Genomic DNA, 13,735 nt, shown 5'->3' on the forward strand with positions numbered 1-13,735 from the left:
CTCCATCTCCTTTCTCAGTCCCACCCCCTCAATCCCTATCACTAATGTCTACCCTCCTTTCTTCCTCTGCCTAAAATGTCCCCAAGAAGAACACATCTCTTTGTGTTAAACTTTGTGCTAGACTTATTTGTAATAGGTCATGTGATATTCTGAAAATGGGTACATGCCTAAGATTACAAAAACTGTACTTTAGTCCTAGTTAAATTAAATCTATCTTGGCTTTGGTTTCTGCAACTTGTAAAATAAGGGAGCTGGACTATTGCAGGAATGGCAAAAAAAATTGTCATCTATCAATCAGTTGGCAGTGGCTGCCTAGACCACTGATGAAAGAGATTTTGAAGATACGCCCAGACCCAGAGAGAAGAGTGCAATCATCGATTAGCAATGTCTGCCTTGAAAAAGAATAGGGGAGTGACATCATGTGCCATCCAAGGATTAGATGACCCCGTAGATTCATTCCAGCTCAAAACTGCTGAGAATCTAAATTTTCCTTTTTCAGAACTGACCTGTGCTTTGTGTCCTTTGAGGATCCTTCCTCTTTTCTGACTGTCTCTCATGAACTCTTCAGCCAATCTATGATGAGGCACCAACTGTTGATGAAAGCCTAGACGTCACGACCCTGTGTGACTTGGGTAAGTCGTTTTGACACCTTGGCTACCAATGACATGGGAGGGGGAGGTCACAAGATGATATATGAGGTTTCTTCCAACTACAAGTTCCATGATTTGATTATCCTAATGCCTTGGTACGAGGGAACAAGTGGCTTACGGTGGATCCATGGGGTTTTTAAAGGGCTGTAACTTCTTTCTCTTTCTGCTTTTTTTTGTCATGTGGTGAGGAAGGTAGTGGGCTTCCTCCAGCCCTCAAATCTCAATACATACCCCTGGTCTCCCCATGCCCCTGTCCATTGGACCAGGCTGGCCTGGAGCAGTTGTGTGTGTCAAAGGAAGCACATGAAGCAGAGGCAGAGGGAAATGGCAGGGAGTGCAATGGATCAGTCAAGGCTACATTTTGGGAAAAAAGACCATTTGAGGAGTCAGGAGGCAGGGATGCTCTGAAGATACAGGACAAAAAGAGTGGGCTTGGGTTCTTAAACCCAGCAGAAAGTAGGAGAGCAAGGGTGGGGAAAGATCCTAGGCATGGTTGGAGCAGGTGAGCAGAGCTCAGAGCTAGGACATGGGATGTTTGGGTTCTGGCCCTCTACTGGCAATAATTTTCTGTGTGACCTTGGGCAGGAGACTTCTTTCCACTTTGTCTCTATTTTCTTATGTATAATAATCAGAGAGAAAAAAGGACAAGTTGATTCCTAAGGGATTTCCAGTTCTAATATCCCATGGGTTTAATTCCAAGTTCCTCCAACTATCTGTGCAGACAAGAGTTTCCTATATTGTCTATGCAGACGTAAGCACCCTCAATGTGTAAAGTTATAAAAGCAGAGAGAGTTTGTACAGAACAGAATATCCTGGGAGGGGGGGACAGGGGAGGGGGTTTCTGCCTCCCAAATAGAACATGTTAAAATCCAGAAAGCACACGAAGACTTAGGCTTATCCTGTCTGGGACACAATAACTGTAGGGGCTTCTAAGGACGTAAGCATCCTGCTTGTCTTACCTCCCCCATTTAAATTTCAACTCCAGAGGGACAGAGCTTACTTTCTAGAATCTCAGACTCTTTTGAGTTAGAAGTGACTTTATAGGTCATCTAGTTCCAATCCCTCACCCCAGGAATGGGAACTCTATCCTGACATCCAAAGATGGCTCCCACACCTGCTCGTATACTGCGTTACATGATAATTTACACAGCAAAAGGCAGAGTTAAGTAATCTTTTCATTTGGCCTAGAGTCCTGCCTCACGACCCAGGATATCTCAGTAGACCAAATCACTAGGTCAGGGTTTCACGATGGTTCTTCCCACTGGCTCCAGAGTGCCAACCTGGAACCCAAAACACCATTCTGAGCTCCCTCTGAGCTCTCCTCAGGGAGGGGGGGTGGCTGGAGACATCACAGGTTTAGAATCTCACAGGACGGGGTTCAAGTCTCACTTATGTTGCTTACCAACCGGGTGGCTTTGAACAAGGGACCTCCACTCTCTGTGCCACTCACTTGAAAAGTACCAGGAATAATCCCCCCCTAAGGGACTGTGGTGAGGTCTCATCAGGTGCACGAAAGGAGCCTTGGACATGTGCTCCCCCGCACCGGCCCCCCCTACCCAGTGTCTACACGAGGGCGTGAGCATCTATGGGCGTAGGAACTTATTCTTAGTCGACGTTACTTGTCCCAATGCCGAGCATAGTGCTTTGCCTAGTGCAAAAATAAGAGAAAAATAAAATAAAAACTAACTTATAGGTGCCTCCAGAATCCAGACCAGAGTTTTGTACTCAGACATCCCTTAGCAAGACCTGTTCACAAACTAGCAAATCCCTGCTGCCCCCTGTCCTCAGAACAAAAACTTGCTCTGTGTACTCAAACAGTCTGAAACAAAAGTCAAACCTGGAGTCTGTCATACAGAGTGAAGTAAGTCAGAAGGAGAAAAACAAATACCGTATGCTAACACACATATATGGAATCTAAGGAAAAAAAAAAAAGGTCATGAAGAACCTAGGGGTAGGACGGGAATAAAGACACAGACCTACTAGAGCATGGACTTGAGGATATGGGGAGGGGGAAGGGTAAGCTGTGACAAAGTGAGAGAGTGGCACGTACATATATACACTACCAAACGTAGGGTGGATAGCTAGTGGGAAGCAGCCGCATAGCACAGGGAGATCAGCTAGGTGGTTTGTGACCACCTAGAGGGGTGGGATAGGGAGGGTGGGAGGGAGGGAGTTGCAAGAGGGAAGAGATATGGGGATATATGTATATGTATAACTGATTCACTTTGTTGTAAAGCAGAAACTAACACACCATTGTAAAGCAACTATACTCCAATAAAGATGTTAAAAAAAAAAGGAGGTGACGTGTGTCCAGACGGAGAAACTGAAACTTGACAGGGAAACTGAAACTTGACGGAGAAACTGAAACTGTTTTTTCTTCTTGCTGGAAACTGAAAGTTATTGTCGACATGGACTCCAGGCCTCGGAGCAAGAGAATGGTTTTGGATGTTGGGACATGGGAGCAGACATTTCAAGAACTGATCTGGCAGGAGAAACCCCAGGCAAGATGGACCCTGAAGATGGATGGGAACCTTCGGCCAGACTGTGCAGCCCCAGGGTGGAAGCAATACAAGCAGAAAGCATTTGGCAGGTATGTGAGAGTCTGTCCAGCCGTGGGCCTTTCTGAGCCAGGAGGTTCAGCTAAGCATTGATGATTCTTTTGAGAGCTTGTTAAAAGAATATGTGTCACCAGGCTCTTCATGCTTTTATAATCACAGTGTTCTTTAAGATGGAAATGATAAGGCTCTAAGCCTCTATTTTGCTTAATGGTAGGAAATTTTTTCTTTTACTAGGCTTTCTCCTTAAGTATTTCTGGAAATCCCCAGGGAATACCATAAATCTGCCCTCCTATTCTCTCACCACAATTTATTCCAGACTGCTTCTATGTAGAGACCTGCTCTCCCCCATCAGTCCTGTCTGGCTTCCCCAGGCTGCAGCAGCCCTACGAGCCTAGTCCTGGTCAGTACCAGCCTAGGAAGACTGGGGCCTTCCTTTATAGCCCCAAGAATTGATTAAGGCCAAGCAATGGCTTTGAACATTACTTTACTGAAGGCCTGAAGATAATAGGAGGGATTGATGCTGCAAGAAATGAAAACCTGGTTCTTTGCGTCCCTAAATACTGCCCCTCCCTTATTGTCTGTCTCCCTCTTTAACTTCCAATGAGCCTCTAAGTTGCAGGAACCAGCTTCCTTGCCCATGCAGAAGGGTGAGAAATGCTGACTTGGACAAGACTTGGACAATCAAGTCTTCTCTTTTTATATGGCATGCAGGGACTTTCGCTTCACTTTCCACCTCACCTGTTATCCTGCTTCCCTGCCTGCCCCCATCCTGCCTCAGGTGTCCTCTGTTCCATTCCTTATGGGTTATTAGCCATGCCATAAATTTTCAGACTTCTATACCCTTGTCTATGATGTTCTGCCTGTTCAGCAGGCCCTTTCTTCCTCCCTCCCTCCCTACTTGTCCCTCAAGGACTAACTCAAGTACCCTGGTCTTCCTAGGGACAGTAAGTGTTCCTTCTTCTCCATTCCCGTAAGACAGTGAATGGCTCTCTCTTTCTTTCTCTTTCTCTCTCTCTCTCTCTCTTTCTCTCTCTCTCTCTCTCTCTCTCTCTCTCTCTCTCTATATATATATATATATATATATATGTTTGTAATACATTTATAAATAACATATGTTCACATATTACATACTACAGAACATATATATTTATATATAATTATTTTTAGCTGCAGAACCCATTGTTTACATGAAGCTTCCCGGGGCTCTACAGAACAGTTTTCAAGCCATTGGCCACAGCCCACATAGCAGTCATTCTGTTCTGCTTGGAACCTGGTGAACTATGTAAGAGTCTCTCTTTGCACCAGCCAGAGCTCTTGGAGGGACTCATGATGTCTTTTATCAGTTTGGCACTGCCACAAATGGACAGGTGCTTCTCTTGTTCAGACGAATTGACCTGATAGTCATTCTGAGTTGGGAAAAGCAACGGATCAGCAGAGTTTTAGAAAAATATCAACCAGCTTTTGAAAAGCACTTTGTAGTTTACAAAATGCTTTCACATATATTGTCTCATTTAATGTTGACAATATAACCCTTGAATATTTTTCCCTTTAATATTTTATGGATGTAAAAATTGAGGCTTAGAGTAGTGCTTTTTCCAAAGTCCCCCTGCTGTAAACTATGGACTTGAGTCTCCAACCCAAGTATTATGGTTCCAGGTCCTAAGTCAGGTACAAAGCTAACCACATTGCTCAATAGAGGTAATGTGGTATAGTAGGTAGATAATGTTGGGATTGGAAACATGGCTCTACCACTTAACTTTGTGTGTCCTTAAGCAAGTTGTGTATTGTTTTATGATTCAGTTTCCTTATCTGCATATTGGGCTCAATAATGCCTACCTCAGAAGAGTGCTTTAAAGATAAAATGGGATAACATTGTAAAACACTGCCTCAAAATAGGTACTTTATAAGAGTTTTCCATGACCTTGTGAAGACCAAATTTCACTGGCAAATGGCAGAAATGTTTTTCCCTCTGAGACATCCAGAGGTGTTTTACCGGCAGAGGCAGACTTGGTACCACATATAGGTGGGAGTTCAATGGGCCACAGGAGAAAGCTTTACTAGAAATGCAGTCCCTCTCATTCTTGTCAAATTGGCAATATCACATACACTTTTTCAAGTTGAAAGGGTTCTTAGAGACCGAGGCCAGGCCCATTTCCCTGGCCTCGGTCAACAATCAGCTGAGGGCACGATGATCTTCTGTCTGTAGGTTCTGTTGTTCCTCATGCCATCGAAGCTGGCCTTCCGCCCAAGTGCAGATCCTATTTCACATGTACCTGGAGCACCAGAAGTCCCAGGGAAAGGTGCTTGTGCGGCTCTTTGGTCAGAGGTGCCGGAAGTGTTCCCAGTCTCAATTTGAGAAGCCTGAGTTCTCCCTGGATAGCACCAAGAGGATTCTGAACAACCTGGTGCAGCGTATTCTGGAGAGATTCTACAGAAATGGCACCAAGAAGGTTTTGGAGATACCAGTGATCCAGGAGGTGCCTTTGAATGGGCACCATGATACGGTCAATTGTGAGGCATGTGCTCTGGGCTTCTGTATACAGAACTTACATAACTGCATGACAGAGCCAGCCAAATCCTCTCTCTCCTACATGAAGACTGGGAGCTCCTCTCCTCACCCTGGTGACATGTGTGGCCAAAACCAAGCTAGGAACCAGTCAGCTGAGGCAAAGGAGACTCAGGGAAGTGGGTATTCCTGCACCCATAAAGGCCCAGGGCCCAGCCATGCCACTGCTGGGACCCAAGGGCCTGGGGCAGGCCCTCAGCTCAAACGGGAGACAGGCCGACTGCTCACACCAGGGGCATACTGGCAGGCTGCACGGGGAACAGGCCCACAGCCCATCCGAGTAGCAGGATCACTTGCCCCAGGGTGGACAGACCCACGGCCCAGACAAGCAATAGGTCCATTACCTAAAGGGTTGGCACGTTCACAATCCACACTGGGGACAGGACCACAGACCCCCCGGCTGACATCTTCTCAGGCTATAAAGATGTCAGGCCAGCAGTTGACACAGGACGCACAAGCCACCCAAGGGGCAGGTCGTCAGGCCACAAAGGTGACAGACCCACAGCCCACACGGGGGACAATCCCAAGGGCCACATCAAGGTCAGACACTCAGGCTACAAGGAGGGCAGGCCCCTCACCACTGGGGTCAAACTCACAGCCCACACGGGGAACAGGCCCCACGGCTACATGTAGGAACTTCAGTGAAAGTCAAGCTCCCTGGGGCAGGCAGGAGAGGTGCTCACCTAGAGGGTCTGCTCGAGACAGCTCTTTCAGATTACCTCCTTCAACGTTACCAAATAATTCCTTGAACCAGGAGCAGCGGTTCAATTGGGGCTATGTCTGTGTTGTTGCTCTGTTTACCTTTCTTCTATGTAAATACCTATAAGTAGAATGATGAAAAAAGACTTGTCTTCTCTTGTCTTAATTCCATGGTAATCAATGAACTGGCTGCCATTTTAATATGACAGAATTTGCTTTGGGACCAATGCAGGGTCAAATTTATAGAATAAGAACTGGTTCCTGGACCTCTTTTGCAGATAATTTAAAACATGACCTGGCAGATTAATAAATATTTGTTAAATCATTAAAAGATTTTTACTCATGCATTCACTCATTCATTGATATCTATAGAGACCATATCTTGACAAGAACTGAGGGTCCTGAGTTTCATCAGAAAGTTATTGTAGTAGGCTGAATAATGGTTCCCCCAAAATGCCCATGTCCTAATATGTTACTTTACACGGCTAAAGGGACTTTTCAGATGCGACTAATTTAAGGATCTTGAGATGAGGAGATTATCTTGTGTTATCCAAATGGGCCAAATGTAATCACATGGGTTTTTATAGGAGGGAGGCAAGAAGGTCAACGTCAGAAAAAGGAAAGTTAACTATAGAACCAGAGGTTGAAGTGATGTGCTCTGAAGGCGGAGGAAGGGGTCACAAGCCAAGGAGTGCAAGCAGCCTTTAGAAGCTCATAACGGCAAAGAAATATATTCTCCCCTAGAGCCCCCAGAAGGAACCAGCTCTGCTGACATATGACTTTAGCCAAGTGAGGCTGATATTAGACTTCTAACCTCCAAAACCATGAGAAAGTAAATTTATGTTGTTTTAAGGCACTAAATTCATGGTAATTTGTTACAGCAGCAACAGGAAATTAATACAGTTATCAGTATCACTGCAGGGATCAGGCAGCTATGTTTTGGGTATGCTTTAGCTTTAACAACAACAAAAAAGAGTATGGATTAGAAATATTGACATACACATCCCCTCTTGTTCTTTTTTCTCTCCTACATAAACCCACCCAAATATCCCCATCCTAAAGAGATTTTCTAAGGCATCATCAAATCATAGGGAATCTATTTAGAATGGAGGTATTTGGGTGGGCTTAAGTAGTTTGGTGACCCTTGGAGCTATCATATTCTCTCACTCCTAGCATTGGATTGGGAATCATGTAAGAACGTGCCAGTCCTGAGATCTTGTGATGCATAGCTTCATCTTTCACTCTCTCTTTCCATCTGTCTGCTAGGCATTTCTACATGGTTCTCGTACTACCACCTCTACCTTCCCACATTCAAAATCAAGCTCATCAGCATCTCTGACTTCCTTGTTCAACTCTGCCCTAGTCACTCAAGCTTATCACCTTAGAGTCATTTTTAACTTCTCCTCCTTTTCACCAATGCTTATTATCCCTTCTTTTGTCAAGTTGCTCCCATCTCTTGCCACTAGGTTTTCCTATCAACCCCTCTCCCCAAACAGTTCAGGGACTTGGATTATTGAAATAATGAGGAGATTTGGATTTTACCTCATAGGCAGTGGGGAGTCATTGCAAGCATTTGAGAATATGGGCAATTTGAGTAGAATAACAGTTTAAAAATATTATATCTGTCTGGAAAAGAATGGAGTATAGGATAGAACCAGTTAGGATTCTGGCTTGAAATAGGAGAGTGGTAAACACAGAGAGGGGTTCTTGTAGACAATAAATATCTTGAAGGAATTTGAAGACAATGAAAGGCAAGATGGCAGAAAACCCAAGGATGAAAACACTTCCTTCTTTTCTGGCCATCTCTTTTCATTGCCTCTCAGGCCACTCCCATCAGCACTCTCCATTTATATATGCCCCCATCCCCAAACCACTTTACTAAATGTCTGCATTCCTCCTGTTTTCATACCTTTTTGCTTCTTTCATAAAGAACATACACATGAGGACTAGAGACTTTATTTCTGTCTTGGTTATGAGACATGACTGGTGCAGGTCATTATCCCCCCCTGAACCTCAGTTTCTCCATCTGTAACATAGGTTAATGACTTCTAATTAAACATAGAGGATTGAACACATGCATTTCCTTCTGATCACTCTTGAAATCCCACTGCGTGACAGTAAAAGGGGGGGAAAAAGCATCAATTCACAAGGCAAAGAGCATGGGTGGAAGCTACAAAACAGATGGATTAGTGATGGGTTACTGACTTGCAGAGAGATCTGGAATACAAGTTAGGCAAAGGAAAACCAAGGTGCAAGGCAGTTGATGTGGCACAATTTCATAAAAGTTCAAAAACTGTAGGCAACAAGTAGCTCTGAAGGTGGGTGTTAGGAAGCCTGAAGTGGAAGGATTGGTCGAAAGCCTTTAGAAAAAGTTCCATTTCCCCACTCCGATGCAGCCTTGTACCCACTCTTAACTCATTCCAGGGTGAGGAATGGAGGTTTATTCTCCGAAGACATTGACCCAGAGGGACTCTGGGTTTAGGAACTTGTGCATAGTTAAGGGAGGGGGTACCAACCAGCAATCAGAAAGTCTACATACTGACTAGAGGCACTCCCTTAGCCCACTACCAAATCTAGGAGCCAGCATTATATCCTACTAACCCTCCCCTCAAATACACAAAGAATGGACAGTTCCTCATTAGGAAAACTGATCAGCTCGAGAGAGAAAAAAATACATATACTGAAATCGGGGAAGGGGGTTCCTCCAATGGAATGACCAACTCAGATCATATAGTACTGTAGTACATATTTATTGAAAAAAAATCTGCGTATAAGTGGACCCATGCTGTTCAAACCCATGTTGTTCAAGCGTCAACTGTATATGTAAACTACTAGAAATAATAAGGGGAAAAATTCTGTATGCAAGGAAAGAAAGACATGTTTTTGGCTAAGAAAAGGTATGAGATATGGAGATGCATTTTTGTTAATGGAAAAGAAAGTAAATTTGTCCTAAAGTAATACTGATCATTTCAGAATTGAAAAGAGGACAACAGAAAAATAGAGGACAAATTATGGACATATCTATATCTGTAACTATAGAGAGAGAGGGAAATTAAGCATGAGCATGGGAAATTTTACCTTGTCTAATCAAGCTGGCTAAAATTGAATTGTTATTAAAAGTGTTTCTTAAATAAGCCTTAATATTAATAGTGTACTTATATAAAACTAAAACTTGATTTTTTTTTTCATATACTGAAAAGACAAAGTTTTACTGGACTGTTGGTCTGCTCCTGATAAGAGACTGTGAAAGGTTTTTCTCTACCTATTAAATAACCTTCCTAAAAAACAGAAGTTCTGTGTTTTATCAAAATAATTTCCTGTGCTTCATGTCATCTTAATCAGGTCTTTGGTAACTTAAGAAAAATGAATCTTCTCAATATTAAGAGTGAAGTTTTGTTAACAACTATGTAACATTCTATATTTGCCTTTGAAACACTTTACTCTCACTTTGTCACATAGATTATTAAGTATTGTTTATTAATAATCTGGGATCCTATTTAGTCAAGTATCCAAACCTTTTGATATTTTTCACAAAATTCCCAAAATTAAATTCTAAATAAAGTCTTTTTGACCTCGAACTAATTTGGGGATTTCCCAGAGGGCCCCTGGAACATCTCAAAAGATTTATTCTCTCTCCTTTTTTAAAAAAAAAAATTGATGTATAATTGTTTTACAATGCTATGTTAGTTTCTGGGGAACAGAAGAGTGATTTAATTATATATATATATTCTTTTTCGTATTTTTTTCCATTATGGTTTATTACAGGATGTTGAATATAGTTCCCTGTGCTATACAGTAGGACCTTGTTGTTCATCTATTTTATATATAATAGTTTGTATCTGCTAATCCCAAATACCTAATTTATCCCTCCATCACCCCCTCTCCCCTTTGGTAACCATAAGTTTGTTTTCTATCTCTGTTACTCTGTTTCTGTTTTGTATACAGATTCATTTGTATTAATTTTTTAGATTCCACATATAAGTGCTACCATATAATATTTGTTCTCTCTCTTTATAGAGGAGAGATGATGAACTAATTAGGCTTGTTTGATATGTTGGATTATGTGAGAAGCATTGCCAAATAAATGATGCTAAACCTTCTTAGATTATATTTGTGTGGCTACATGTTATTTATATGTGTTCTAGAAATTGTATAAAATCTGATATGTCCTGGTATGTTATCATTTTTAATTCTAATTATTATCTTGAAGTGTTGTGTGTTACAGAAATAAGCACAGTTCCTTGTCAACTGCATTATAATGAACTCTCATGAGGTCTTTAACCATGGCCATTTTAAAGTCTTTGTCATTTACAGAGAGTTACTCTTTTACTTTTATGCTTTTGCAAATACGTTTCATTTTCAGAGAGATTCATGGAGTGGGCTCAAACAAGTACTCTAGAATACAGGTTTCTGATAACTTTAAGATCATAAAACTGAACTGGGTAGGAATTTCCAGAACTCATGGAAAAACTGGATTCAAGCAGAACAAGGATTAATAACGTGGGACTGAATGAACTGATGAGGATGATTATAATTTTATGATTTTTATTTGAAACACTGCTGATTTTTAAAAATGTTTTAGTTTTTCCAGATTTGAGGGAAACCCTCCCTCTTTTCTCTTAAGCTATCAACAAAGATGACTTATTTATCTTTTTCTCCCTTCTTGATCCTTCTATAATTCATAAACTCTCAATGAGTATTCTTATTTTCATGGTAATATATTTATTTGCATAAGTTCAATAAGAATCTGTTCTTATAACAGGACACAGTTGAAAACACTGGTTATATTATCAAGGCTTTGACTAGGATGTTAGGTTTGAGAATGTGCATAGACTCAGATATAACCAGAAAACTTAAAGGAACTAAGGTTGACTTTATGAAGCCAATAAAACCCCTTGGAAATACTGCCCTGCCCTTGCTTACAAGGTTCCCAGCAACCTAATCAGGTGACTAAGGAAGGTCACTTCCTGGTAGGTACAAGAGCCTCAAGATACTCTGGGGACCTTGAGAAGAGATGAACTCACCCAAATCTATATGTATTGCAGGAAATTTCTGAGGGTAAGTCCTTGGCTTGGCTTCCTGGCCTTAAGAGGCTTTTAAAAGTTCAAACTGATATTTCTTAAGAAAAGTTCCAGCAAACAGATTTAAAAGAGCCTCTATGATCAATCACTATTCTTGCTGCACTTATGTAAATAATCAGGTCAATTTTTTGGAACTAGATGTATTTTGCAAAAAAATTAGACTTAATTTGGCTCTCTTTTATAGAAATGAGGGTCATTTTAGAGAGATAAAGTAGGTTTCAGTAACACACCTTTGTGGATATTAGATTCTAGTACTGTTAATTGTCTTTGAGGTTTTGTTATTTACCTGTAAACTGGACTGAATCCTGAATTCTTCTAGTTTCCTCCAATATCTGGCTGTAACACCCCAAACTAATGTTTCCAATTTTCTCTTACCCTTCTGACTTGGAATCACTAAGAACAAAAGCTGCACTATTCCCTGAAACCCTGCAAACTGAATGTGAATGACTTGATACAAACTTCAGAGAAACCACCACAACAGCTTATGTGTAGGCCATCTTTGTGTCTGCTGCTGTGTGCACCACTCAGAAAGTTTACTTGAACACATGATGACATCAATAGAGACATTCCAACTCCAGAAGATGCTTTGACCCCAACATCTAGAGTATTCTCTAGAAATCTTCTTGACTGACTGCCCTCAGAACTCAGACTGGGTTTTCAGTCTGCTGCAATCATTAAGCTTTGTTTTTATTTTGTTTCCATAGAAATGCCTTATTAAATACCTGATTTCTCACACAATATAGGCCTAATTTGGGGAGCTCAAATACAAGACAACCTCCTGAAACGAGACACGACCATTTAACTGAACTGACGTATTCTCAAGACGGAGATTGGTTTAATGAGATATGAAGCAATCTATCAACTTAGCTTCTGGGCTGTGAAACTTCTTGTTTGAAGTTTCAAAGGCAGGACTGAAGAGGAGCAGAATTTGTTATCCTAAAACATGCCTCTTCAGCATAAGGATTATTTTAAGCTGGCTATTTTTAAGAAACAGCAGACAGAGGAGAAGCTCTGCGAACTGAGTAGAAGTTACCCTTTTGTAAGAGACATTTATATTTATAAGGGAAATCTCCATGTGTGAGAGTGTCTCCCTCTCTGTATCAGGAAGAGAAGGATGATTCTAAATCTCTAGAAACTCTTTGCAATGGAGAAGGTAAGGACTTCAATCTGTATAACAACCTTACTCTTGTTTACTATGTTTTCCTGGTCACCTTCCATAACTGACTCCTCACCCTCAACATCTTCTTTTGTCTTTAGCTGAATATTTAACATGATGATTCTGACCATGTTGGGGAGTTACTCGGTTTCCCTGGGTCTCTCCCACGTATACATGAAGGTATGCATGTTATACTTTTATTTGACATTCTCCTGTGAATTGTCTTATATCAATTTAATTATTAGACCAGCCAAAAACCTAGAAGGAAAGAAAGGGAAATCTTTCCACTCCTATACAGCCCAGGAAGCATTACTCTACCTCCATGCTTGGTAATTAACTTGAATTATGCAATAATGGATTGGGATGTTACTGGAGGGAAGAAAGAAATGGAGAGAAATTCAGCAGCACCTAACCAAGCCATGAGGAAGTATTATCAGTCAGGCCAGGCAGCCAAACTGGGATCAGAAACAAATGTGTGTGTGTGTGTGTGTGTGTGTGTGTGTGTGTATATATATATATATATATATATATATATTTTATGAACACTGTAAGCACAGAGATAATTCTCAGCCAAACAGAGATCTGACATGAGAGGACTCAGCAAAAAACTCCTGTTAACAAAATCAGTCATCCCCTAAAATGGAAGTTTTTCATTAATGAGAGTCCAGGGCCAAAAGCTATGGATTTCAAGGAATGCTAAATGCATCCACTGACCTTTCTTGACCTGCTTTTCTTGTTCTGTGCTACCATCTATCCTTTACATCTTCACCCCTGGTTAATTCAAGGCACTTTCAGCTTGTGCATTATGTCTGAACATCCTCAGGCCAAGAAGTCACAGGGAGGGAAGACTCTGGAGGTTTGGAAGGACAGATTCATCAGATGTCAGAGCCAGAAGCGGGTTTAGAGAGGAATCCTGACCCACCTCTTTGCAGCAGTGGGAGGGAAGGGAATAGCTGTTTGATCCCTGGTCCCTCAGCAGAGGCCAAATGTCATCAATTTTCACTTAGGGATGTCAAAGAGATGAA

At 41.6% G+C, this 13,735-nt stretch overlaps 1 protein-coding gene across 1 annotated transcript; it reads left to right on the forward strand.

Annotated features, from left to right (window-relative positions):
* The first annotated feature begins 2,855 nt into the window (after positions 1–2,855).
* On the forward strand, positions 2,856–10,579 carry RTP4 (receptor transporter protein 4). The gene is made up of 2 exons (XM_019946338.3): positions 2,856–3,240; positions 5,415–10,579. The coding sequence occupies exons 1-2, from the start codon at positions 3,059–3,061 to the stop codon at positions 6,598–6,600; spliced, it is 1,368 nt and encodes a 455-aa protein (XP_019801897.1). The 5' UTR covers positions 2,856–3,058; the 3' UTR covers positions 6,601–10,579.
* The last annotated feature ends 3,156 nt before the right edge of the window (positions 10,580–13,735 follow it).

Source organism: Tursiops truncatus, chromosome 4 (genome assembly GCF_011762595.2).
Source record: "Tursiops truncatus isolate mTurTru1 chromosome 4, mTurTru1.mat.Y, whole genome shotgun sequence".
Lineage (NCBI taxonomy): Eukaryota > Metazoa > Chordata > Mammalia > Artiodactyla > Delphinidae > Tursiops > Tursiops truncatus.